Source organism: Pseudonaja textilis, chromosome 2 (assembly GCF_049901715.1).
Source record: "Pseudonaja textilis isolate UNSWEBS1 chromosome 2, rPseTex1.2, whole genome shotgun sequence".
NCBI lineage: Eukaryota > Metazoa > Chordata > Lepidosauria > Squamata > Elapidae > Pseudonaja > Pseudonaja textilis.
In genome coordinates, this window is record NC_141991.1 from 65,162,531 (window position 1) to 65,189,985 (window position 27,455).

General features: G+C 42.1%; 1 protein-coding gene across 3 annotated transcripts; it reads right to left on the reverse strand.

Moving 5' to 3' along the window:
- Positions 1 to 212: 212 nt before the first annotated feature.
- Positions 213 to 20,666, reverse strand: LOC113449933 (uncharacterized). 3 transcript variants are annotated; one of them, XM_087924154.1, is made up of 18 exons: positions 20,425 to 20,666; positions 16,155 to 16,260; positions 15,327 to 15,505; positions 14,559 to 14,764; positions 13,917 to 14,054; positions 12,929 to 13,112; positions 10,422 to 10,515; positions 9,562 to 9,660; positions 9,223 to 9,313; positions 7,667 to 7,867; positions 5,463 to 5,571; positions 4,319 to 4,415; positions 3,640 to 3,734; positions 2,146 to 2,270; positions 1,148 to 1,352; positions 806 to 918; positions 609 to 702; positions 213 to 399 (listed from the first exon to the last, which is right to left on the reverse strand). In XM_087924154.1, the coding sequence occupies exons 2-18, from the start codon at positions 16,255 to 16,257 to the stop codon at positions 337 to 339; spliced, it is 2,196 nt and encodes a 731-aa protein (XP_087780280.1). In that variant the 5' UTR covers positions 16,258 to 16,260; positions 20,425 to 20,666; the 3' UTR covers positions 213 to 336. The 3 variants fall into 3 exon arrangements, 2 of the variants coding, with proteins under 2 accessions (XP_087780280.1, XP_087780279.1); XM_087924153.1 differs by having other exon boundaries at positions 7,667 to 7,870; positions 20,425 to 20,664; XR_015741692.1 differs by having other exon boundaries at positions 358 to 399; positions 795 to 918; positions 7,667 to 7,870.
- Positions 20,667 to 27,455: the final 6,789 nt, after the last annotated feature.

Genomic DNA, 27,455 nt, shown 5'->3' on the forward strand with positions numbered 1-27,455 from the left:
TTTTAAAGAACTACCATAGTAGAGAGCACGATGTCTGTTAGTCACTGTTTCTAAGTGACCAGGATCATGCCATTATCTTTCTAGCTTGGTTTTGTGCAACGATTTGTTGTATCTATCTTACCTAGGATTGAAGTTTAGCACAAACTTCACTGATTGCCCCTGCCATCTGTACTACAGTTATAATGTGCCTTATGTAAATTTCATTTTTTAAAAAAGTTTGTGTATTTTATTGTGTTCTCTGGCCCAAAGGCCACAATAAAAGTTTAATAAAATAAAACCTGGATTTTAGATGTTATGTGGGATAATAATAAAGTTGACAGTTGACTGTGACTTGGGCTATCCCCCTTGATGGTAGGCCTTCCATATGCGTGCTGTGCCATCCAGTGAAACTGACACGTACTGCAGAAAATCAAAGAAGAAAGTAAGTTGGGAGTAGCCAGGGCAACACTCTATACAAGGCTCCAAGAACTGGATAAAACATACTGATTGCCCACAGCCCTTGTCTCATGAGTTTTCTGACTGTATTGGTCTCACATCCAATTGTAGGCTAAAGACTGGCCCCAGCCTAAATTCCGATTGGCCATACCTCAAGGACATGGCTCTCCTACCTGTTTCATTTCTGGGACATGGATGAGACCCTTGATAGAATCTTGATGCCCTGTGTAACTCTGCACCAGTGCTCCAGAGTTGGGGTCATAAATCCTGCAAATAGAAAAAGGCAGAGTTACAAACCTATTCAAGGATAAGCTATCCCCATTTTTTGTTTCCGCTCCCCTTATTGCCAAGTGCCTTACCCTGTGGCTACCTGATAGTATCGTGCTCTCCTGCCATAATACATCCATTGATCTGGTCAATGCAAATACAAGTGATTCCTCTAGGGGCTTTCATATTCCGCACACAACATCCACCATCTTTACTCTAGGTGACCCAGATAAAAAACAAGGAAGGCACTAATTCTCCAGCTTCAGCCATATACCTCACTATACAAATAAAACGTTTGAAATTCTAGGGTGACCTTTGATTCTCTAATCATCATCATCAGGCAGAACTATTTGCATGTCGTTAGAAAATCATTATAGGTCTGTAAGGGCTAATCTATTTTTCTGTCTACCCATCACTACCTGAAATAGGGAACGGAGTTACTTACCCAAACTTGAATGGTGCCATCTTCAGCACCAGTGACCCATTTGTTTTGCTGCGGGTGCCATGCCAGGGCTAGGACTGTGATCTTGTGCCCACAGAGCTCAGCCATGAGCTCCAGATCAGCACAATGAAAATTGAAAGCGCAGATGAAAACTCCAGTGCTGGTAGAAAAGGCAAATTCCCTCCTTTCAGGAGCAGTGGGGTGTAGGCTGTGAATAGCAAGGATAACAGATCCTTGGAAAACTCAGATTATTAGTGACATAGTCTGACAGAAGTGGGCAACTACAGCAACTTTATGACCTATGGACTTTAACTCCCAGAATTCCCAAACTAGCCATGCAGGGACTTGCGTATGTTTGATATTGTCCGTATTGCCATGAAAGATGCTTTTTAGTCCTCCACTCATGCATCCGATTTAGACTTTCAGAAGTCAGCACCCACCCACCCACCCTCCTAGAGAATCAAATATTTTGGGGAATATTAAAAAGGCAGGATAGAATATGTCCCCTAAAGGAAAACTGGGGAAAAATCTCAAGGGAGGCAAAAACCAGAACCAGTCTCCCTGCCCCAAGCAGAAACTGAGGAGGTCAGCTTTTAGAAATTCAGATTTGGTCATCCATTCAGAAAGACTGGGTCAGACAGAAACTCCAGAGAAGCAACATAATTAGGCAAGCCAAAGGTTGACAAGATTAACTCAGACAAACACCTAGGATTTGCATTTCCTCTTTTGCCTATAGAGCCAGCCATGACCCCTACATGACACCATAGGAATCAAGAAGGTATAAAAAACCCCACCCACACTCAACTCCTTTTTGTCAGCTATTCCCAGAACTGCACACTGTGGTTCTGCTCATCAATAAACTTTCTTTTCAATCAGCCTCCATGTTATTTCCAGGGTCTTTCTTCCAGCTTGGAACTGAACAAGATGGATTTTCCTTCCAACATCTGAGAGCACATTGAAGCTGTTTCGTTTATCAAATCAACGCAGGAAGGTTTACCCACCTATTCTGGGAACAGGCCACATCCAGGATAGGCCCGTTATCCCCAGGCAGATTGGAGAAGGCATTTTGAAAGGAGCGCTTTTGAAGATTCCAGAGGCACAGCCTTCCATCCCATCCGCCACTGAGCTGCAAGGAAAGATGGCCAGGTGAGGACCTGCTTCTCAGGGCTCTGCCCTCTTCACTCCTCTCTCCCTCCCCCCCATTCATACCTTCATTCCTTGAGGGCTGTCTCTGCTCCTACTCTCTCCCTTCTCACCAAATGAAGAGATTGCTGGAAAGAGCCTTAGAGGCTTATGGGTCCCACTTTACAGAGTACACAATGCTTAGCTTTGTGGGTATCCTTTATGAAAAGGAGAGTGCTCAGCTGGTCTGCCCCCTGTGGTGCACTTCTGAAGAGCGCTCAAGCGTGAACCGAATGGATTAGCAGTCTTAGGCAGCCAATCAACTACAGGTAGTCCTCGAGTTACAACTACATTTAGTGATGGTTCAAAGTTACAGAATGCTGAAACAAGTGACTTATGACCGCTTTTCACACTTATGACCAGTGGTGGGATTCAACTGGTTTCCACCGGTTCGCCCAAACTGGTAGTTTTTGTGCAGTTCATCAAACCGGCTGAATAGCATGCCTCACCCGCTTCCCTGCCAGGCCTCTTGCCAATGGCTTCCTGGCACTTCTTCTTGTAGCCCTGAGCTCCTTGGTTTTTGAAATCCAGCGCTCTTCAGATCAGCTGCTCAGGCTCAGCAGTGAGACCAGGTGAGTGGGTGGCCAGAAGGCCAGTGAGTTGGCCATGCCTATCCAGTGACAGGACCACCCAGCCAGGCCTACCGAGCCGGTCATTAGGGCAGAGAACCGGTTGTTGTTAAATTATTTGAATCCCACCACTGCTTATCACCATTACAGTATCCTCATGGTCACATGATCAAAGTTCAGATGCTTGGCAACTGGCTTACATTGATGATGGCTGCAATGTTCTGGGGTCAGGTGATCTGCTTTTGCGACTTTCTGACAAGCGAAGTCAATGGGGAAGCCAGATTCACTTAACAACCATGTTACAAACTTAACAACTGCAGTGATTCACTTAACAACTTTGGCAAGAAAGGTTATAAAATAGGGCAAAACTCACTTAACAAAAGTTTCATTTAGCAACATAAATTTTGGACTGAAATGTGGTCGTAGCTCAAGGACCACCTGTATTCTGTATCAACACTGTAGTCTGGCTAATGTACCATCGCCATACACTAAATAAATAATGAAAAGGCATCTAGTTCCAAGCCATTTTAAGGTTCAAGATTCGTCAAGTGGGAGACCAGCAGGAACAATGAAATTTTAGAGTTAACACTTGTATGCCAGATATAGTCACAAAACAGTTTTTCTGATATAGTGCACTTAACTGACACAAAGTATTAATTCATTCACTGTGCAAATTTTATATAAGTTTATATAATCTTATTCTCTTTTCACAGGTCATATATCTTTGTCCAGCCTTCCACTTACCAGATAAGGGGCATGAATACCATTCTCATCTGTCACCAATGCAAGTGCTGTAATCATGCCGGTGTGTCCACATAATACTATTCTGCATATGAGATCTATTTAAAGTAACGATATGGGGAAACAGAGATTGGATGGAAAAGAGAAAAGAGAGATCACTCCACCATGATGAAACTGAACTGACACTCCTATTATAACAAATACCAATTTGATTTATATTCTATTTTTCCACCCATAGGCCCCTTTAAAATACAGAAACATTAGCCTTGCAGTGGCAACCTGCTAAATTCATTTGCTAAGATAAACAGAAGGTAGACGCCAATGAACAGCAGGGAAGAATTCTCAAAGTCCATATAAAAGAAAACTGCACTGCCATTCATTTGTAGTATGTTGTAATTCTTATGTCTCTTCAAGCCGACGTTCATCTAATATAGTCACTAGATCTGTTTGATCAATCAAACGAGAAAAAACAATAAGTTCTAGAGGCCCTGGTTCTTGGTTTTCTTTGTTGGTTTATTCGTCACCCTGTTTCATTCAAAGTAGCTCAAGACAATTGATAACAGTCGACTTTTACAGCTCCTCAGTTTTTTCCACTAAAAAATGTCTTTGGACAACAATAGATCATTCAATGCTTCTTTTGGGATGTCTCTGAAATTTTTATCCCATTCTGAATTATTTTTACCTGAGATACAGCTGCTTGAAGGGTCACAGACCATCTTATCTTGAGCACAATCTTTTCCTAGTATTTTGGAGTCTTGATCCAATGCAGACATATTTTGCTGTAGCACAAAGAAAAAATATCAATTAGTTCCTGAATCCCACTGTTAGGGATACACCCTAGCAGAATCTGCACAGCAGTCAGGCAGGCAGGCAAAATATGTGAGATAAACGTTTTTGTAGCTTACACTCAGTAAAACAGATACACAGTGCTAATTAAATAGTTTATTCCGGTAAGAGTTATAGCATAGTCAAAACAGTCCATATATCATTCACTAGTCCAGTCCGTCCAGGGATTATTCAGTTGCAAATTCCAGTGTCGAAAAAGAGAGGTCAGTAAACTTACAAATATCAGTCCAGTAATATATCTCCTTGCAGTAGAGATATGAAGAACTCAAAAACTCCTCTCTTCCTTCAGCAACTCAGCAGTAGGGGAAACACGCAGTTAACAAACCATCCATCCATGCAATCCAGTAATTGTCAGCAATCAATCAGGTTCTCTTGCTCCCTCTTATGGTGGTTTCACACCACACCCAAAATTACATGCTTTGCAGTTTTAAAGTGACACACACTTAAACTTACAATCATAGTTTATATATAGTATTTTACCCAAACTACGTTAGGTAACCTATGTTATTCCTAACACCCACCCCCTCCTTTTTTGCAATAAATCTTCCACCTATTGTTATTTTGTACCCATGAGTTTATTGCAGCCTTCACCAACCTTATGATTACTAGATCTCTTAGGCTTGGAAGTCTTACAATTCCTAGTTACTATGGCAGCATTTCTATAATAACTAGGAAGTTTAGGAATTTAAGTCCAAATTTGGAGATTATTAGGTTTATCAAGTTAGGGAACACCTGTCAGTTCCACAGATGTTAAAGTAAACAGTTTGTGATCCATGGGAGAGACTCAAAGTTACTAGTTAGGCCACATATTCCTCTGATCACTATCCCTTTGTTCATTTCCCCCCCAAAACTATAAATCTGTGTCTGTCTGAGGTAGCTTTCCCATGTAGGAAGGTAAAGGTCATTACTCTGAAGATGACCTACAAAGATGTGATTTTGACTGCTTTCCATCCAATCATAGGAAGAAGAGTTGCTCTTACCTGGACAATGGGCTGAGCACCTGGGATGAAGGTCTCAAATTCCCAGAGATAAATACTCCCATTAGTTGCTGACATCACTAGAATATCCAGCTGTTCGACAAAGATGACCCTGTCAAGGACCAGGTTTTGGTTATCAAAGTTGCCCTAAATCAGCATTCAAGGTTGGATTTGAAAACTCAAACCCAACTTTTCCCTCCTTTTTCTTGCACATACTTTCCCCCCAAAGGTGCTTGGCAGATGTAAGCAGGCAATTTTTAAGTAGCAAGCTTTGATCTCAGACTGTACATAGAGCCTTGTATACTGTATTGTATTGTAGTTACTACCCTGTTTCCCCAAAAATACAACTTACCCTGAAAGTAAGTCCTAGCTTGATTTTTACATGCACCTAATATAAACCTAACTCCCCAATAAGCCCTAATTAAGATCCCACCCACACCAGAGTGCACAGGTAAAAATTAAGCTAGGGTGGGATGGGGGGAGGTGAAGTTGCACTACTATTTACCTTTGGACAGTTGTAGCCAGGCCTCGCACACCCCAACACCTGCCTTGCTGGCTCATTTCTTCTTCAGCCAGCAAGGCTTTCCTAAGAGCTCTATAGCTTATAACGGAGCCCCAGATCGATCTGGAGTTCTGTTATTGGCTGCAGAGGCCTTCAAGAAAGCCTTGCTGTCCGCAGAAGAAAAAGTTCCTGAAGGCCTCTGATAGCAAAAAGGAGGCTGGGGGCAACATATGCAAGTGAGGTTAGTCAGTGGATGACTTCCCCCCAAAATAAGACCTGGTGCCTTTTTTGGTGGCAAAAAAAAAGTAAGACGGTCTTATTTTTAGGGAAACACACTATCTCTTTGAAGACCCTACCTGGGATAAGAAAGAGGAAAAAGGCTTTAATTAGCACTAATCTATGAAACAGATGGAGAAGGCCTATCTCATCTCTAGTTGAAAAGGCAGAAATAACTCTAATGTTCTTAGTTCGCCCCCCCCCCCAATAGGAAGACCCAGCACGTTTTCTAGGCATAAGATTAAATTAAGCCCCTCCCCCAAATTTAGGCCTAGTTTAAAACATACGAAATTGGGGGGAGGGGGAACTTGCCGTTAGGAGCACCCCGCGGGCAGCCACGCCTCACCACCAGCCGCTCCTAACGGCTGATCATGGTGGAGCGCGGAGAGCTCCCTACCCCGCCAAGTGCCCTTGCTGCAGACCCAGGTATGGTGCTGGGTGCAGGCCGGGTCAGCAGGCGGGTGGCGGCGGCGGTGGATGTCGGCCTCTGTGGTGGTGGGGCACTTTGCATCATGCCTGCCGCTGTTGCTTTCTCTGCCGCTGTTGCTTTCCCTTCTGCCCGTGCGCTGCCACGTTTGGAATGCTGCACATTTCTCCACCGGCAGCATTTCAGCTGTTTCTCAGGTGGGGAAGCCCTAGCTTCCATGGTTCCTGCTGGTGCTGGCGCCTCTCAGGCCAGCACCATCTCCAACAACAGGAGCAGCAGTGAGACAGACCCCGCTGCCGACGAGAACCACCTGCCCTCCCGCAGGGACATCGCTTTGATTGATGGCAGCTGCATCGACAAGGTCCTGCAAGTCGGTGAGTCTTTCAGGGTTGGGTAGGTGGAAGTGGTGAAGGGAGGGTGATGCGATCATTTCTCTCCCGCCTCCCCCATGCCTCGCTTTGCTTCCTGCCCCAGAGCTTCGGGTCATGGTCTCGTCCCTTGTACGGTCGGGCGCTCTCCTCTTGCTCCAGCCTCCCCAAAAAACCCATATACATTTTCCCCCCCTTAAGTTTTCTTTACTCTCATTCCCTCTGTCAGTTCCCTAAGAATACAGACTGGCCAGGCAGCTTCCTCCCCACCCCTCCTGGTAGTTTTAAAAAGGGAACCATCTATCCACTTTGCCCTTCGAGCAGAGGCAAACCTTCCAATCCAAACAGAAGAGAAAGGGAATCATCCTACAGACCCTTAGCATCAAGCTTCCCAGAGGATTATCCCAAAGGATCCACCCCAAAAGAGGATTCACCCCCTTTAATGCACTCCCCTCCTTTGGGGTGAATCCTCTGATGAATCCTCCTTTGGCATGAATCCTCTGGGAAGCTTGGTGCTAAGGGTCTGCAGGATGATTCCCTCTCTCTTCTGTTTCCCTTTCTCTTCTCTTCGGCCTTATTTTCTGAGAAACACGGTAGTAGCCTATATCCAGAGAGACCAGATCCTGATAGATACCTAGTGAACTCTATTTTTTCTTTTCCTGTGCCTTTGGCTGGGATCTGGGATCTGCTGTAACAACTTCGGAGCCTACTGCAAGCCCTCCATTTTTGTGCAGATTCTGGATGAGGTTCCGATTCTTTCTGATGGCCTTTCTCTATCTGATCAGCCAAAGGTCCTCGTCGCTCCAAGTGAGTTTCATCTATATGGAAGGATTCCCTGCTGAATGTGACAGATACACAATCTGTGTTTACACAATGGACTTAATCAGATTCTTAAAAAACAACTAGAAGATGCATTTGTACAACCTCTTAAATTTGATTAGCATTAATGGTAGTTAGATGTTTAATGGCTTAGCACAATGTGCGAGTCCAACTATTTGGTTAGTTTATTATACAGTTCAGCATATTTGTTGTGGTTCACCGGCAGCAGGTGCGGACGGCAGAGGTCTCTGACAGCGAGGATGAAAGGGAACCAGTCAGGGAGCCTGGCAAGGACTTGGACGAGGGTCCTGCATGGGATGCAGGGATGGGGCCAGGACTATTGGAGAGTGGGGTGCTGCCTTTGGAGCTTTTGGAGTCTGGCATCAGTGAAGCAGAGGACACTGGGGAGCCTGTTCCCAGTGCCTTGTGCACAGGGCTGCTTGAAGGAGAGAGCAGCTGAAGCAGCAAGGGTGACATGGGAGTAAGTCTGGAAGGTGATTGCCCCTCCCACAAGGGATAAAAACCAGTCCTCGGGGATGTGCTCTTCGCAGGAAGCAAAGAAGTTCTTTAGACTCTGAGTCCTCGTTGAAGCCTTACAAACTCCGGTTTGGTTTTGAAACTTCTGTCGATTGATATTTATCAGTAATTAGACTTCTGTTCTTGGCAGCCTTTTACAACCTTGAAAGGGTTTGCTTTTATCTCGGACAATTAGGTTTAAATGACTCCTGGCTGGGAATACAAAGAATTCCCAGCGCCACATTAAAAAAGGTTTGCTTTTATACAGTTTGTGTTTGTTTAATTTGAACAAGGCTTGGGTCAGAACAGTATTTTGCAAACCCACAAAATAAAGTAATTCATTAAACAAGTCATTGTGTGAACAGAGCCACAAGAGAAGAAAGACCAGAGACATTGCTGTGGTGATGGCTGTGAGGCTGAGTTGCTGTATGACAAAGCAGGTAGAACACAAATAGGAGAGACAGGAAAGAGGATGCATAACACAAGCCAAGCTAGCTTGTCTATGAACACCCACTTTTTAGAGGCAGACTCATCTAAGTGAGGGAGAGAGAAGTGAGATGCTCTGCAGATCGTAGCACACTCCAGCCTTGTGTCTCTATTATGGACAAGTGCACTTGAAGATAATGATCAAATGAAGGTAGAAAGTTTAGCAATTAAACTACAAAAATCTGGAAATTAGCAAAAACAACACATTAATATGCTAAGCATCTTATGAGCAAGGACTGTGTTTCCTCTTTTTATCAGCAGCAGCTTGCAGGTCTCAGCATGTAACTAATTAATTACATCACTAATAATCCATTTCTGGCCAATGGAAATGCCTGGAGGTATTTCCTGGATGTAGTGATAAACCTTTACCTGTAAATGAAGGGAGATCTGTAGCTTCTTTCCCATTTTTGCAACATTCCATTGCTGTCCCCACCGAAGAGCAAAACGGGCTCCTTTTTGGCTAACAAAGATAACAGTGAGAAGGTAAACCAACCGTAGCTTGGACTTGGTAAACCAGACAAAGAGTTTACTGCTGAACAGATGATATAAAGTTCAGCCCACATACTAACTAGCTGGCTTGACTCATTCGAAAGGTTATTTTGGCTATGAATTGCTGCAGCTGGTAAAGCTTATACTCCCTGATCCAGTGCAGGTTGAGCCTGAGCACAGACAGAGAGAGAGTCAGAGTTATGTGTGGCTACTTCTTACCGTAAGCAAGGCATTCCAGGGGGTGTTTGCAAGGCAGCAGGGTTAGACATCCCAACTCACTGTAGCGCCAGATCACTACTTGCTGTGGTTTTGCTAAGCCTCGAAAGAGAAGAGAACAACATTTTATGGGTTTTTCCTAAAATAATCTTTTGGGATTGTTTAAGGTTACTTGGGTTACTCTAAAAGGTCTTACCAGCCACCAGGTTATATAATACCTCGAGAAAGAGAAAGGGTATGGCTAGAAATGTCTCTACTTAAAAAAATAATAATCATGAGCCGGTCAGGATTGAACTCCTAGAGTGAACAATGAGATAGCCTGCTGTACTGCATTCTAACCACTGTGCCATCATGTCTTGAATAACGGAAGATGCATTTTTAAGCACATGTGGAATGTATCAGATTGAGGTGAACTGGTTTTACTCATTACATCAAGTCTTTCTTGACCAGGGGTCTCCAACTTCGGTCACTTTAAGACTTGTGAACTTCAACTCCCAGAGTTCTTCAGCCAGCTGGCTGAAGAACTCTGGGAGTTGAAGTCCACAAGTCTTAAAGCGACCAAGGTTGGAGACCCTTGTCCTTGACTCTCTTACAAATGTAATTTTCTGTTAAGAACGTGAAAGGATTGGTATAAAGCAGGAGTCCCCAAACTTGGCAACTTTAAGACTTGTACACTTCAACTCCCAAAACTCTGGGAATTCTAGAAGCTGAAGTTCACAAGTCTTAACACGGCTATATTTGGAGCCCCCTGGTTTATAGGATATGAAGTTAAGAGTCCACGCTGAGAGGTTTGGAAGGCCAAATGAGATTTTGATTGGCAAATCTGAGGGAAGAGGTATCAGTGCTTTGATTGGGGTACTCACCAATCACATGCCTTGAGTCTGGCAGGCTGAGGAGCTGCTGGAGAACCAGCTCATCTTTCTGATTGTCCTGAAACGTGGATATGAACTGTGAAACCTGGAAGAGAAATGGCTATTTAATATGGTTTTACTGTTTTATGTGTAGCCAAATCCTTTTCCAAAAAGATAAATTTGTGGCAGTGTTCCGAAAAGCTCTTGTCAAATGAAGTTGCACAGCTACAGAAAAGAACCCCAGAAAGATAAGCAATATGGTAACTTTTTATTTTAAAAATGTGAACTTTCAGCATATCTTGGAGCAATTGGAAGATCCTCCAAACAATGCGAGGAGTCCAAGTAGCCTTTGAAACATCTACTCAGTAGAAACCACAAATGAAAAATACTATGCAAAATGAAAAGAAACAACAGCTGAGCCACAGCTAGGCAGTTAGAATTTAAGCTTAATTATATCTGCCGCTGACATTTGAAAGAACATCATAATGTTTCAATATAAAATAGTTCTGTGCAGTCTTTATGTCATTTATACAGTACCATTAATCTGGCGAAATGGGTCTAAGCTCTCGAGGCAAGGAACACACAAAAAACATCCTTCACAAACGGTAAGATGAAGTCATTAATGTGAAGGAAAGTGTTCCCTAAGAATGGACAAGGATGAAATTTTACCCCCTCACAGAAAAACCCTTCTGAACAGCTACTAAGAAAAGAAGAAGCTGTTTTATATGGATCAGAGGTAAAGATTCAGAAAGATAAAAGTCTTTAAAACATCTAATACTCAACATCATTTGGTATGGCCATAATTTATACTGTGAGTCTTCTGCATGCAATGTATCATTCAGCAACCGCCTCTGCCCTCAGGAAATCCCTTAAGGCAGTGGCCCCCAACCTTTTTTGTGCCGCGGCCCGGTACCGGCATCACAAAATCATCCATGGCCCGGTACCGGCATCACAAAATCATCCGCAGCCCAGTACCGGCATCAGCATGCATGGCAAGGCGAGCCGAGCGACTGGCCAGCTAGCCGTCCCCCGCTTCTCCCCGCCACCTTCAACTCCTCCTTTGTACCTGTGTCAATGGGCTTCGTGACGGCTTCGGGATGGTCGCTCGGCTCGCCTTGCCATGCGTCCTGAAAGAATCCTCACGCCTTAGTTTGGTTCAAAGCCGCCCCCCCCGATGAAACTAAGGCGCGAGGATTCTTTCAGCACCCAAACGCCGCTTTCTACCCAGAAAAGCTCCCCAGAAGCACTTTTTCATCAAAACAAGATGGTGGCGCCCAGCAAACTGGCGGCCCGGTAGAAATTGTTCCACAGACCGGTCCCGGTCCAGGGCCTGGTGGTTGGGAACCCCTGCCTTAAGGTACTGACTAGTAAATTTAAGAAGGATCTGTAGGATTACCCAGATCAGTTTACTGTAGCCTAACAAGCCTAAAGTATTAGTAAATGGGTTCCAGATAGATAGATTTTTTTTTTTTGCCTAATAGATATTTAACAATATCTCATATACTTTCACCCCGTGAATTTAACAAAACATTCCCCCAGATTTGGGTGACTATTGTTTTATGTTATAAACGTGAGTCCTGAAAGCAAACTGGTCAAGTTTAGTCTAGAAGAACTTTCTGTGTGGAAAGGTGCTGTGGCTGGCCACTTTCACACAATAAGTTCTGAACTGATTGGAAAGCAACTCCAGAGCGGTGCGGCTGAGTACCGCTAAGTTCATTTCCTGTTTGGTTGCCGTGCAGCAAGAATGGCCATTTTCTACATGAGAGAGAGATCTTGCCTCATCTCTCCTTCCCACTCTACAGATTCAAGTCCTCTAAGGAAATGCAAGCTTAAGGGCTTGGCACTTCTCAAGGGGACAAGACATAACAAGCAGGGCTGAAACTCATCACGAGATTTGTCATTTCCTTTTTCTCTTTGCCTGGGAGGACTAGCACTCACAGAGCTGGGTTGTTTTTTTTTGGGGGGGGGGATTATCTTGTCCTGTTTTATAAAGAATCAAGATTTTTTGTTGTTGTTCTGCTGATATTTGCTCTTTGTTCTCAACCCTTCCTCTATCTGTGCCCCGCTGGAAGCAGAACAACAACAGAAATCCTGATTTTTTATAAAACAAAATGTGACTTAAAAAAAATAAATATCCCTGGACTTATTTTAAGGTTTGGATGGATAACATGAAGGACTGAAGGTCCTTGGGGTGGGCCAGGGTCTGCGTAGTAAAGTGGGGGTGGGGAACCATCCTGTGGACGACAATGACAAGGATTCAAGCTCAACTCAAGGCACATTTGCCTTTTTATCCCACATTTCACAGTGACAGAAGTAAAGACAATAATGGATTGCCTTGACTGTTTTTGAGGATTTAGGGTGTGAAATGGTGTGGGAAGTACCCACAGCTGCCTTTATTCTCCCCCCCCCCCGCCATCAACTGTAATATCAAGCATTGCCAGTAGAGGGCTCCTTATAATCACAGAGCCTGAGTTACTGCTGATTGGCAGAATTGCATCAAATACTCTTGTGTCACTCACTATTTCTCCAGACTGCGGCTCATAAAGGGTGGGCTGGGAAGTGCCGCTAGTAATCCAAATGACGCCAATGGGTGCTACATAGCACAGTCCAGTTATGTTACTGCTGAAGGGGCCGAGGCGCTGGATCAACTTGCCATCCTGGGACCAGATGCCAACGGTCTGGTCAAAGGAGCCCGAAAGCACCCTGCAAAAGAATTCACCAGGTCAACGCTTCAAGAAAACAGGAAATCACAGTGAATGGAGGGGCCAGTGGATTTTTCAAGCAGCTGGTTAACACCCCACATTTAACAAATGCTGTATATCCAGTATGTTGGAACCAAAGGAGAATCTTTTTCCATCAGCAATTTATACCATTCAGTTGTTTTTCTCCTTGCCAGCAGTTCTACTTAAACCCTGAATTGTTCAGTTCCTCTTTGTGGTAAACACCTTCCTTCCCCAAACCTCTACCTCTTTCATTTGTTATAGTCCAACCATTATGACAACAAATTCAGAGGAAAAGGCACCTCTTTCAGCCTGCACCTTCCCAATAACAGGGGCAAAGTTCCCACTAAAAGCATATGCACCAGAGATGGGTGGGTATTCAGCAGGTTCTGACCAGTTCTGGAGAACCAGTAGCGGAAATTTTGAGTAGTTTGGAGAACCGGCAAATACCACTTCTGACTGGCCCCGCCCCCATCTATTCTCTGCCTCCTGAGTCCCAGCTGATCGGCTGGGTCTTTTTTTGTTGCTCTGCACAGGAGAATGGAGCTGGAAAGCAGGTTAGTGGGGTGGGGAGGAAATGGGGATTTTGCAGTAACCTTCCCCTGCCATGCCCAAGCCATGCCCGCCATGCCAGGTCACACCCACAAAGCCAGGCCACACCCACAAAGCCACGCCCACAGAACCGGTAGTAAATTTTTTTGAATCCCACCACTGATATGCACATGTAGAAAGATGCAAAAAAAAAAAAGGCCATATGCCAAACACCAGTCCTTTATCTAGCTCATACCTTGTAGTTTCTTGCTGGCGCACCAGAATCAAATGGGTGATGGCTGCATTGTGGGCACGTGAAATACACTGCTTCTTTGTCAGGCCTTTTCTGCCCAGGGTCTGGTAAGTGTCAAAGATCAGCAGTTTTTTGTCATAGCTGGAATAGGTAAGGAGGAATGATCAACCAAAGTTGGACTTGGATTCAGCAGGCTTTGTTTAAACCTTTCAGCAGCTGGCTCAAAACATACCAGGGAGCCTTATTGCTACAGGCAAAATGTGGCTTCTATTTTCAGAAAAGTGCTGTAATTCACATAATTGTCCTTCAGAGCAATCCAGTAGCCACAAGACTATTATTATTTTTTTGCCGAGCTCTTCTGGGGTCCTTTTGATAAGTCTCTTCTTGTGACAATGGACACCGCATTTCAAATGACAAAGCAGCGATCTGACCTTCTCCAACATATATGGTCCTATGATTTCCAGCCAATATGATTGTTGACGTGGTCATAGGAATTTTGGAGGGGGAGTCCTATCTTACAAATCTGGAGATCACCAAATTGTCTAAAACAGGTATACCAATGGCAGTAATTGATTATTGGCATCTGAAACATTTATATTCTGGACCTGCCTACAGGGAGAAGACTACCTCCACTTCCAAACTCACCCAGCAGTATAAATGTGATTGTCAAGGCAGGTGATGCAGGACACAATGTCTTTGTGAGTCCATTCAGAAAAGCTTTGGGTAATGTTGACTGTGTGCCCAGATTCTCTTTTTTCATCCAAGGGGAAGACTGTCAGGCGTCCTTTGCTGCCACAAAGAAGGAGATGCCGAGTAAGGCTGATTGCCAAGGTGAAGATGGGGTAGCCCAACTGTAGAGAAAAAAAAGGGGGGCTGGTTTACCTAAAGGACATAAAGACTGAGAAAGGCATCACTGTCGTAGCACAATCTAAGCACAGTTAGTCTCAGTGGAAGGACCTGGGAGTTTTCAAAAACTGACCAGTAGGACACTGGAGTCCACAGGCAGACAAGTCCACTCTTGTTAAAAGAACAGCTCAGAGATTTTTTTAAAAAAAAGTTCTTATAATCCTAAATGGCTTCTAAATGCTTCCAAGGCAGATTTCCAAGATGACTTTAATGTCCCAGAATCCCCAGGGTATCATTCTCAAGGCTGAGATACCCTTGAATAGCAAGTGCCTGACATAATCATTCTATAACCTTACGACACTATGTTTTCATGAGCTGAGGATTATTGGAGTTTGCAGTGCATGGTGAATACAAGGTGACTAGATCATTGGGGAGCACGAGGTTGGGGAAAGCTCTTAAACTCCTGCAACCAATTCTGTACAATAGCTTGTGATTTCAGAAAACGTATTACTGAGCTTGTTATGATTGGATTCCTAGTCCCAAGGTGTCATGAGGTGCCACTCTTACCAGAATACGGTCAAGCACTGTACCACCTGGAGCCCAAACCAGCACAGAGCTGTCATTGGAGGCAGAGAAGAGGAGCCGTGCCTGTATCCAGGAAAGGAAGTGGGTGATCCAGCCAGCATGTTCTTTGGAGCACAAGGTCATGTGCCCACTTCCCATGTCCCACCATTTGATCACTCCATCTATCAGAGTAACAAAGGTGACATGCCACTTATGTGGACAGGAATTCACTTCAGGAAGAACCTGGGATTTTTATTTATATAGACTTATAAATATTTATCCCATCTATATGCATAGATGGAACAGGAAAGCAGTCTCTTGGTACATACAGAAAGTTAAATTTTGTTCTCTTCTTTGTTGTAACAGAAATTAGACCTGTTATGCTGAAGTTATTATCTGCCATTCAGGCCCAATTGGCCATAGCATGACAGACGCAGGAAACTGGCCCAGGAGTGGAGCTAGAGGCAAATATTTAAAGGTAAAGGTTTCCTCACACATACATGCTAGTTGTTTCCGGCTCTAGGGGGTGGTGCTCATCTCTGTCACAAAGCTGAAGAGCCATTTCTGTCCGAAGACTTCTCCATAGTTATGTGGCTGGCATGACTAAACGCCGAAGGCGCACGGAACGCTGTTACCTTCCCACCAAATAGGCCCTATTTTTCTACTTGCATTTTTACATGCTTTCAAACTGGCAGAAGCTGGGACAAGTACTGGAAGCTCACTCCATTACACGCCTCTAGGGATTTGAACTGCCGAACTGCCGACCTCTCTGATCGACAAGCTCAGCGTCTTAGCACCCCAGAAAAATGTTCCTTCCCAGCATGGACTCACCTTCAAACCCAGTGAGACATTCCCGTCGAGCTGAATGGTAGCCAAGAGCTGTTATTGAACAGCGGTGACGTTCCTTTATTCGCAGGTGCTCTTGCATAGCCATTGTCTATAGGTGGAATGAAGAAGAGTATAAAGAACAGGCATTAGAATGTGGTCACACATGCACATTCACCCTGGGATATTGTTTAATGCATCAGTCTCATGTTTTCCAGATCAGCAGCCATGCTCCTTTCAAAGTTAGAGCTGAGTTTAATTTACCGGTAGGTAGAATGATGAATGGAAGAGATCTCAAGTGCCTATATACAAATGCACAAAGTCTGGGGAATAAACAGGATGAACTTGAACTACGAATATATGAAGGTAAATATGATATAGTTGGAATAACAGAAACTTGTGGGATGAAACCCATGACTGGAATATATTGGTAGAAGGATACAAACTATTCAAAAAAAAAAAAAAAACCAGACCCCATAAAAGAGGAGGTGGAGTTGCACTGTATGTAAAGGACCACTATATTGCTACAGAAATGCATGAAACCAAAGATGAAAACCTCCTAGAATGCATATGGATCAATATAAAAGAAAAAAAGAATGACATGGCCATAGGTGTATATTATAGGCCACCCAATCAAGCAGAAAAAATAGATGTACTTTTTGCCAGCCAACTAACAAACATATGCAGGAAACACACAACAATAGTAATGGGAGACTTTAATTATCCTGATATCAGTTGGAAAACTAATTCTGCACCAAGTGAGAAATCAAATAAGTTCCTAACCAACCTAGCTGACAACTTTGTTGTCCAAAAAGTAGAAAGTGAAACTAGAGGGACAGCCATACTGGACTTAATTCTTACAGACAGAGAAGTGATAGAGGGAATTGAAACTGCAGGAACCTTGGGTGAGAGTGACCATGTCATACTTGAATTCAGCATAACACAAACACAGGCAACAGAACATAATGACACCAGAGTCTTGAATTTTAAAAGAGCTGATTTCAATAAACTCAGAGAGAACTTGGGAAAGATTCCATGGATGAAAATCCTGAAGGGGAAAACAACTCAAGAATCTTGGGAAACTCTAAAAAGTATGATCATAGAAGTCCAGACCAGCACAATACCACTGAGAAAGAAAAACAAGAAATCCAAGAAGAAACCAGCATGTCTGCACAAAGATCTCTCTGGCAAATTGAAAGAAAAAAAAAGGACAAGTACAAAAAATGGAAAGAAGGACATACAACTAAGGCAGAATATCAGCAGATAGACAGAATCTGCAAAGACGAAGTCAGGGTAGCAAAGACTCAGAATGAACAAAGACTTGCAACAAAAGTCAAAGATAATAAAAAAAGTTTCTTCCAACATATAAATAACAAGAAAAAAAAATCAAGGAAACAGTTGGTCTGCTAAAGATGGCAAGGAAGTAACAGGCAATAGAGAGAAAGCAGAACTGTTTAACTTATTCTTTGCATCCGTCTTCGTGCAAAACAAACTATAGCTCAACCCACCAAAAACATACCTGTAAAAGACAGACCAGAAATAAAAGTTAAAATAAGCAAAAAAAATAGTAAGAGAACACCTGTCTGATCCTGATGAAAACAAATCACCGGGGCCTGATGGATTACATCCCAGAGTTTTAAAGGAGCTGGCAGAGGTCATCTCAGAACCACTGCACCATATCTTTCAAAAATCCTGGAGCACCGGGGAACTACCAGAGGACTGGAAAAGAGCTGATGTGGTTCCCATCTTCAAAAAAGGGGAAAAAAAACCAGACCCAGGAAATTATAGACCAATCAGCCTAACATCAATACCAGGGAAGATACTGGAAAAGATAATAAAAAAACAGATCTGCCAACATCTAGAAACAAGTAAAGTAATAACTAGAAGTCAGCACGGGTTTGTGAAGAACAGATCATGCCAAACCAATCTTATTTCATTCTTCAACACAGTGACTAAATTAGTAGACCAGCAAAATACTGTGGACATAGTATATTTAGATTTCAGCTAGGCATTCGACAAAATAGACCACAACCTACTTCTTAGTAAGCTAGAAAAAGGTGGAATAGATAGCACCACCACTAGATGGATTTGCAACTGGCTGGCACACTATAGTCAACGAGCAGTCCTTAATGGGTCTAAGTCTACATGGAGGGAAGTAAGCAGTGGGGTGCCACAAGGTTCTGTCTTAAGCCCAGTACTCTTCAATATCTTCATTAATGACTTAGATGAGGGAATAGAAGGGGAACTTACCAAATTTGCAGATGATATTAAGCTGGCAGGAATAGCTAACACCCAGGAAGATAGGCTCAAGATCCAGGTGGATCTTGACAGACTATAACACTGGGCCGTATCTAACAAAATGAAATTCAATGTAGAGAAAAGTCCTACACTTAGGCAAGAAAAACCAAAAGTGCACATATAGACTGGGTGAAACCAGGCTCAATAGCAGTAACTGTGAGAGGGACCTTGGACAACCAGCTAAATATGAGCCAGCAATGTGCAGCAGAAGCCAAAAAAGCCAATGCAATCCTAAATTGTATTAACAGAGAGATACAATCAAGATCAAGGGAAGTGCTAATACCACTCTATAAAGCCTTAGTAAGACCACACCTAGAGTACTGCATCCAGTTTTGGTCACCACATTATAAAAAAGATGTTGAGACTCTAGAAAAAGTACAGAGAAGAGCAACCAGGATGATTAGGGGACTGGAGGCTAAAACATACAACGAACGGTTGCAGGAACTGGGCTTGGCTAGTCTAGTGAAGAGAAGGACCAGGGGAGACATGATAGCGGTCTTCCAATATTTGAGGGGCTGCCACAGGGAGGAAGGGGTCAATCTATTTTCTAAAGTGCCTGTAGGCCAGACAAGGAATAATGGATGGAAACTGAACAAGGAGAGATTTAACCTGGAAACAAGGAGAAACTTTCTGACAGTGAGAACAATCAACCAATGGAACAGCTTGCCCTCAGAAGTTGTGGGAGCGCCATCACTTGAGATTTTCAAGAAGAGATTGGACTGCCATTTGTCAGAAATGGTGTAGGGTCTCCCGCTTGGGCAGGGGTTAGACTAGATGACCTACCCCTTCCAATTCTGATGATCTGTTATCTGTTATTTATTTTGGACAGCCTATGAAGGCTGCATGAGGACACAAGTGAGATGAGATTGTGTGTGTGTGTGTGTGCGTGAATAAGAGAGAGAGGGAGGGAGGGAGGGAGGGTGGGTGGTGGGGGAAGGAGAAATTTTCAATGTTAACAAAGGTGAAATAATTTGAAACAAACTTTAGACTGAACGCTGATATGTGCCATAGAGCTTTCCTACTGCATTGTATCTCAATAAGTGCAAAAGTGCATGTGAATCAATCTGATAATGAGGGGAGGGGAGATAAAGCAAAGCAGAGGGCTTCTGGCTGAGCCCTGAATGGCAGACGGGCCAAAAAGCTGGATGCAACTGTGCAGTGCAGTCCAAGCAGTGCTCAGATGCCTTAAAACCACAGTATAGGCAATCATTTGTGGAAGGGAGGCTCTGCTAATCTGTAGCAGACAGCAAAGGTAAAGGGGCATCTCTTAAAACTTCAATCCACGACTAAGTTATGATAATCCATATCCTGGAAAAAGGAAGGTCTTTTCACCTCATCCTCCCAGCTTCTCTTCAACTTTATCTCAACACAGCAACCAACCATCATAAATGGTAATAAATTCCCCAGTTTTCTTTGCAAATATCCAGAAATCAAAATTCAGCGATGAATAACGTTGCCAACACAGATGTACCAAAACACACGAAAAAACCTTCAGCAAACATCCAGCACCTTTAACCATTGTGTAGAAAGAGAATGCCAGGAAACATTTTTTTTTTCTTCCTGGGAAAAAAAGGTGCATTGTCTGTAAATGTCGGGTTTGTGTGTGTATATCACACTTGGCCAATAAAGAATTCTATCTAATTCTCTTCTCTTCTCTTCTCTTCTCTAGCAGTGCTTTCCTTCGTTCCCACAAACCGCTGGTCAGAAAGTCCTTATTTAAAATGTCCCTGTTGTGATACAGTAATGGGTTCGTGTGTCATTATTCAAAAGGAAACCATTCTGCCCAGTTCGGGGTAATTTACCCAAGTTTGGGAAGCATTGGTGTTACAATCCGAGATTTACCACAGAATTTCCCAGCTCCGCCTAAGGTCGCTTGCAGTAGGTCTCCCTTCTCGGTTCCCTAAGAATGACAAACGACCGTGATTCAACCGCCCTCCTGTGGAGCTCCCCCCCTCCGCCTCCCTTGTCCGTGACTTGCCCAGATATGCCTGGAGGATTTCTCGCGGAGTTCTTGGCGTCTCAATCGATGGCGGCGCCTGGGAACTCGGAGTTAGCTTCAAGTCTCGTTTACTTCCTCCGCCTGTCGCCATGGAAATGAAGTGAAGCGAGGGCGGGCGAAAACTAATCCCAGCACTGTTTTTTCGGCAGCGAATTGGAGTCGTGAGGATGCGATGTGCCTTAACACGGCAGCCGCGGCCGCCGACCCGGAAATTCGGAATGGTTCTGATAAGCCCACGAACTTCATTTTCTACTTAGTTCAGTTTCCCCTCCCCCCCAGTGATGGACGGAAAGAGTTGCATTTGCAGCCCCTGTTGCTTGCGAAAGCATGCGCGCTTTTTAAAATTGTATAGGGCTCCCCCTGCCCCCAAAAAAAAGGAGCGTCGGGGAGTTTTCATGTTTCCCCGATATTTTTATCTCACACCTATGCTGCAAGATTGAAAGACAGTGATTATGCGGCATTCACCCAGCGCTTTTGCGGATCAGTGAGGGTTAACCAATTTGGGGCTCCATAATATAAGTTACCTGTTCCCAATCTGGATCACATACGTTGAATTATAATTAGAATTTTTGTCCAGATGTCATAGATTTGTATTGTTTAAAAATCTTGAAAGTTGTGATCCAAGATTTCGGGGAAATGCAAGGTTGAGGAAGTCACTCCAGCCAGCTCCTGCTCCACACTTTTCCATTGAATCCTAGAATTGAAAAGGGCCACTTAGATCACTGAGCCCAACTCATAGCTCAAAATATAGGAATCCAAAATTAAATCATACTAAGACGATTTCCTAATATTCAGTTCAGTTGGAATCTGCCTTCCAGTAATGTAAACCTGTTGTGTCATGTTGTGCTCTCCGCTATGTCAGGCAAATAAGCTGTAATATATATTTAATTATTACAATTTTTGTATCCAACCCAAATATTCTTCTGCATGACATCCTTCCAGTGTTGTCATAGTTCCTTCAGTTTTACTCTGAGAGCGAAAACATCCCCTTTTCCTCCAACTTTCTTTGTAGGACATAATTTCCACTTCCCTGATCATTTTTTTCTCTGAATTTGGTCTTGAATTTCTTGAAAGACATGATCAGAACTGGAATTCTGTAAGTTAAGGGAGAGTCTGGCTAATGCAGAATATTGTGTAATAGTTACTTCCTGTGATTGGGAAACTATCATTCTAACATGCAGTTGAGAATTGTGTTTGTCTTTTTAGTGGCTATGACAAACTGCTGACTTATATTCAGAATAGTATTCACACTTACTATTATGAAGTCTGATAACTTGCATTAAAAATTTTTCCTAAATGACTTATTTCAGTTCGTTATTTTTAGCCTACTTTTTACCCAAGATATGTTTTTGTTTCATTTTTATCTTCTAAAGTATTAATCTCCCCACATCTATACATGTTGGAGATTCACCTCAAATAGATATGTCATCAGCTCATTTATAATTAGATTGCTAATTGGAAAGATATGAAGAAATATCAAATACTTATTAGCTTAAGTCAAATATAATTGTGTTGATAATATTCTGACAAATGAAGAGATCCAATTAAAAAATGAGAAATAAATCTGTTCACAAATCTATGTAGACTTCTAGTAATCACTGCATACTTACACTTCTAAGTAATATTTTCTAAATAAAATTTATTGTGTTAAGAGTTTGCTGTAGAAATTTCCTCAATATTATTACAGATTTCTCAGTAGTTCTTGGGCCCCTCTTGGACTGTATTTGAAGATACAGACAACCTTTGCTCTTCTCTAGGCATGTGGCAATGCGCCCATTCTCCAGGGTTTCTTAAAGATGATACAGATTTGACTAAAACATCAGTGCAAATTCTTTCAGTATTTTAGGATACATTCTACCATATTTTGATGATTTGAATTTATAGATGAACAAGTGGTAGTTCCTGAGTAAGTTTCACTATGTTTCAGTCGACTTCTGAGTTAAGTAATCTTTCCTTTGTGCATCATACACATGTTTTTGTCTCCTTTGCTTTACAGCTACGTTTTATAATGCCTTAGTAATTTCTAAGAGTAAGAGGTTTTTTTCTGTGGGACATCATGGATGAACTCAGTGCTTTAACATCCATAAATGGAGAGTAGATTGTTTTCCTTAGTCTGGGATCTAGGAACAAAGAGGTATAGCAGAGATAGTTCAAAGAACGGAAGCAGCTGTGGGAATGGAAAGAACAATTCATGCTTCTCAAAACTTCTGTAGGTGTCAAAATGCCTTTCTTTCGAGGATTCGATTTTCCCGCTGGGAGAGCTCCGGTGCAAGGATACGGACAACTGCTTGAAAACTGGATCTTTTTATTTTTCAGGAAGGCGGAGAACAGCAAGAAGTCTGCGTTCCTGGGCTAGCTAGCTTCCCATGGTAAGTCCCTGGTTTTTTATATCCTTTTCTCCCTTTGTAAGTTGATTTTGTGTGAGTGTTTGTATTTGTGCCTAATGTTTCAAATCCTGTTTGAGTTTGTCTTTATTTCCGCCAGAGGGCAAACTCCGTGGGGTGGCCAGATTGTATTATTGGTTTTCTGTAATCTCTTTTAGCTTTAAGATAGTTTTTCATATTTGTTCTGTGACAATCTCCTGTCTGTCCCTTTTGTAATTTATATTTTGTGTCTTTTGTCTGTTTGTTTTGCTTATTTGGTATGTCCTGTGTTTGTAAGGGTTTTCTAAATTATCTTTTGTTTCCTTTTCCTATTTGTCTAGTTTTCTCAATTACTTAGACTCTTATCTATAGGGATTCTTTAATACTTTTTATTTGATTCCTTTTCCTATGTAAGTTTGTTTTCTGGCTGACCTGATGTTCCCCTTGGGCTTTTCCTGTTTTTTGTGACACTACTGCCTTTGTGAAGTTCCCTTTCCACAGAGGTAAGAGAGAAATTAAAATGGCTCTCCTGATTTACCTTGTTTGTTTTGTAATTGAATATCCCTACCTCTGTACAAGAAGCTTATTCCTGGGCAGCATTTTACCTTGTTTCTTACCCAGTAAAGAGAAAAAATTAGAAATGAATGGCTGAAGGAAGTGGTGGCAACAGCTGCATTTTTACAAAGGTACGCATTGAGAAACAAGTAGCATATGGACAGGAAGTACAATTAGACTCTCAAGAAGCACTTGTCCCCTAAAGAACAAGAATCTGCTTCCAACTTCTCTTTTTCTTTCTCTCTTTTATTATTAACTGGGAGAAGGAAGAAAGGAAGGAAGGAAGGAAGGGAGGGAGGAAGGGAGGAGGGAGGGAGGGAGGAAGGCATTCCCCACTTAGAAAGGCCTTAGTGCTAGCAAAAGTGGTGCAACTTTCACTCCAATTTCCAATACATTTTTTAGCTAACATTGTGTTTACTTTATAATTAAAGTAAATTAAATTTTTAAAATTCATAACTACATTAAGAGTAGAGAAAGAAAAACTGATGGATTACCAAACCCAGTTTAAATTTCTGATGATTAATTGGGAAGGGTCATGACTCTTTATAGCAACAAGTTATAGTTTCTGAATTTTGATATTTTTCTGATAAAAATACTGTTTTGCATTAGACATAGAGCAGAATGACAAGAAATTGAAATTGTACGCTATTGTAGATCATAATCTCTTGACTGCATGAAAATCTAGAAAGGTGCCTATCTTTTTCCATTGACTTGACAGAACAATATGTAAACAATGGTAAATTGTGCTGTTAAATTTCTGTGCGTAGGAAATGACCCTAGTGTTCCTCATTCTGAAAAATTTGGTCAGGAGCTTCAGACTGACAAAAGGAATTATGATAGATTGGAACATTCCTCTGATGGTTTCCATACATACAGTTTTTTGCTCAACTATTCTTTTTCTTGATGCAGATTCATGATTTTATGTATAAAAGAAGATTATTGGAAAATATTTTCCCCCCATCTGGTAGGGGGGGGGGAAGGTGAGATTGTTTTAAGTACAGCACACATTAAAATTGCAAGAACTGAATGTGATAGAGAAGAACAGGATAGGAAAGTGAGTTTTCAGGGATTTCTTTGTTTGAAAATAGAATATGAGAATTGAGATTCAAAACATTGGGAGAGCACTGGTTTGGGTAAGATTCTGCTATGGTATGTACTTATGTTTCAACTAACTGTTTTAAAATAGAAAACAATGTTTGTAGTGTATTCAGAATAATTTATCTTTATTTTTTTAAAAAAACCACAGAGTAGCTTTCCATGGTGAAAATAAACCTATGTTTATAAACCTTGAGGGGGTAGGGGAACTAACAGAAAACTACAATGGCAGTCTTGTTCTCAGTCAGCCACTAGTATACACTTCCAAATCAGAAAAGATGAACCTTCCCTGAAATTAGGACAACCTCTTCTTTTTCTCAGATATGCATTTTACAGTGTAAAGGAAAGGAATATTTGTTGCCATATTCTTTAAAAAATGAGAAAGATGGCTGGCTATTGCTTACAAAATAGCTGTTACTCGTAGGCATGATTAAAATAATAATACAATTTAATGCCCATTTTCAAAGAACAGCCATGTTGACTAATGGCAATTCTAAGTAAACCTGTAACTCATGGGTAATCACTGTTAAATCTTGATAACAAAGGCCATTTTCCATGCAAAAGACGAATAAATCTATAGTAGCCCACTGGAAATGGCAGGCCTTGCATCACATCATAGGTAATTCACTTTGCACAACAGTCACTCCACAAATTTTCATTCATTTGCTAAGACTTAAACTGGCATTCTGTGAAATGTATTGAGAAGGTCACAGGCATGCAGGCAAACATACAAATAGGAGGATCTGATATTCTGTGCAAGCCAAGCTAAAAGTATCAGAAAATATAAAGCAACTATAATATGGGATGAGGAACGTGGTGGCTCAGTGGCTAAGACGCTGAGATTGTCAATCAGAAAGCTTGGCAGTTTGGCAGTCCGAATTCCTAGCACCACGTAACGGAGTGAACACCTGTTACTTGTCCCAGCTTTTGCCAACCTAGCAGTTCAAAAGCATGTAAAAATGCAAGTAGAAAAATAGGCACCACTTTGGTGGGAAGGTAACAGCATTCCATGCGCCTTCGGCATTTAGTCATGCCGGCCACATGACTACAGAGACATCTTTGGACAGCGTTGTCTCTTCAGCTTTGTAACAGAGATGAGCACCCCCCCTTAGAGCCAGAACCAACTAGCACATATGTGCGAAAGGAAACTTTACCTTTACCTATAATATGGGATAGTGAAAAAAATCCTCTAATTGCTTCAGTTCTAAAAATGAATTCAGTACATAATCTAAACATTTTCTGGAATATCAAGCCTGAATACTAAGTGCTTGCTGAAGGACTATATATAGATACAAAACATAGCCAAGTGAGAGAGAACCACCCACAACCATTGTCCAAACCTTTAAAAATTCAGACAAATGTGTTAGTGAATTAATTTCTGCTTGCTGTTTCTTTCTCTGATTGTTTGGGAATGATTTAGTGTACCCACTTGGGGTGAAGTGGATTCTGTTTGCAGCAGATGTCACCAGAATAGAGGGAAATAAATAGGCTAAGAGCATGAACCATATAGATACAGAGTCTACCTTAGGCTCCAGCCACCTCAAACTAGCGAAGGGACCTGCTGTTAAAATGGATCAGTCTTTCCTATACTGCCTGCTCTGTCCAAGAATATTATAATGGATGGGTGAATTCCATCTCTGATGGTAGCTATGTAAACAGAAGCTTCTTGTTTCCTATTAGACAATATCTCTTACAAATGGCTATAGGAAACTAATAGGACATTAGTGGATCCTCTTTCTGTATTTAAACCACAGCCACTCACAATCAGTATAATTTTAGAAATTTAACCATTGGGGTTTTTTTTACACACTGCAGTCCATCTAGAATTGCTTACAATACTTCCTTTGCATTTTGTGTTATGCACAGAGGAGCAAAGGGACACATGATGTTATGTGCAATTACTCCATTATACAAACACTGTGTATACTTGCATTAGGTGTCATGTCATCACTCATAATTATACTATTTGTGCAACAATGTCACGGCATGTGTGTCCTCATTTGGATGTGATTGTAACTTTTTACGGACACCATTTTTGAATTACCCCAAATAGGTGAAATGTTGCTGCAACTGAAGAATTTGCAGCATATTCAGATATTCTTGTTCATTTTACAATCTTGCATTGGATTATGGATGTCCATAAAAGCTGGGAAACATTTATAGGAAGTATATATGAATACTACCACAAATAAAATCAAGCAAAGCTTGTTTTCTTTATGTTTTAAGCAGGGAAAATCAGGAAAAGACAGGTAAAATTGTGTCTGGTTTCAAAATTGGTTTGAAGATTGCCATCTTTTCCTGTGAGACCCGCCATGGCATGTGATTAGAGCATTGGACTAGGACTTTGCGGATTTTGGTGCCAATGTTATTCCATGATAAATATGAGTCACTTGTTGTTTATTTATATCCTGGCTTTAATATTTTTATAAATAACTCAATGCCGCGAACATATCCAACGCACCTTCATTCTCCTATTTTCCCCACAACAACAACCCTGTGCGATGGCTTGGGCTGAGAGAGAGTTACTGACCCAAAGTCACCCAGCTGATTTTCATGGCTAAGGTAGGATTTGAATTCACGGTTTCCGCTTTCTAGCCTGGTGCTTTAACAACTAGACCAAACTCTCTCTCTCTCTCTCTCTCTCTCTCCCCCCCGCTTCCTCCCTCTCCCTCCCTCTCTCCCTCTCTCTCCCTCTCTCTTCTTCAGTCTAATTAACTTACCAGGTTGTTATAAGGGTAATGATAACACTTAAGCTACCCTGAACTTTTTAGAGGAAGAGAAAAATGAAAAATGAACTACATGACATGACAACAAAAGTCAGCCACTCCTTTTTTTCACAGAGTAGAAGACCAGGAGTTCTACCTAGAGCTTTACTTTTATTCCAGCAGGGTTGTCTCTGCTCTTGTCATGACACCCGTAGCATGTCCCAATATTTGTGGGGCTGCCACAAAAAGAGCGGGCGGGGGGGTGTCAACCTATTTTCCAAAGCACCAGAAG

Excerpts from the sequence above, each read along its gene's own strand:
- LOC113449933 (XM_087924153.1), bottom strand. The coding sequence starts at position 16,257 with ATGGCTATGCAAGAGCACCTGCGAATAAAGGAACGTCACCGCTGTTCA. Across the intron at positions 9,661-10,421 it reads AGACTCAAGGCATGTGATTG|GCTTAGCAAAACCACAGCAA; the intron begins GTGAGTACCCCA and ends TTCTCTTTCGAG. Across the intron at positions 3,735-4,318 it reads TTCAAGCAGCTGTATCTCAG|ATCTCATATGCAGAATAGTA; the intron begins GTAAAAATAATT and ends TACTTTAAATAG.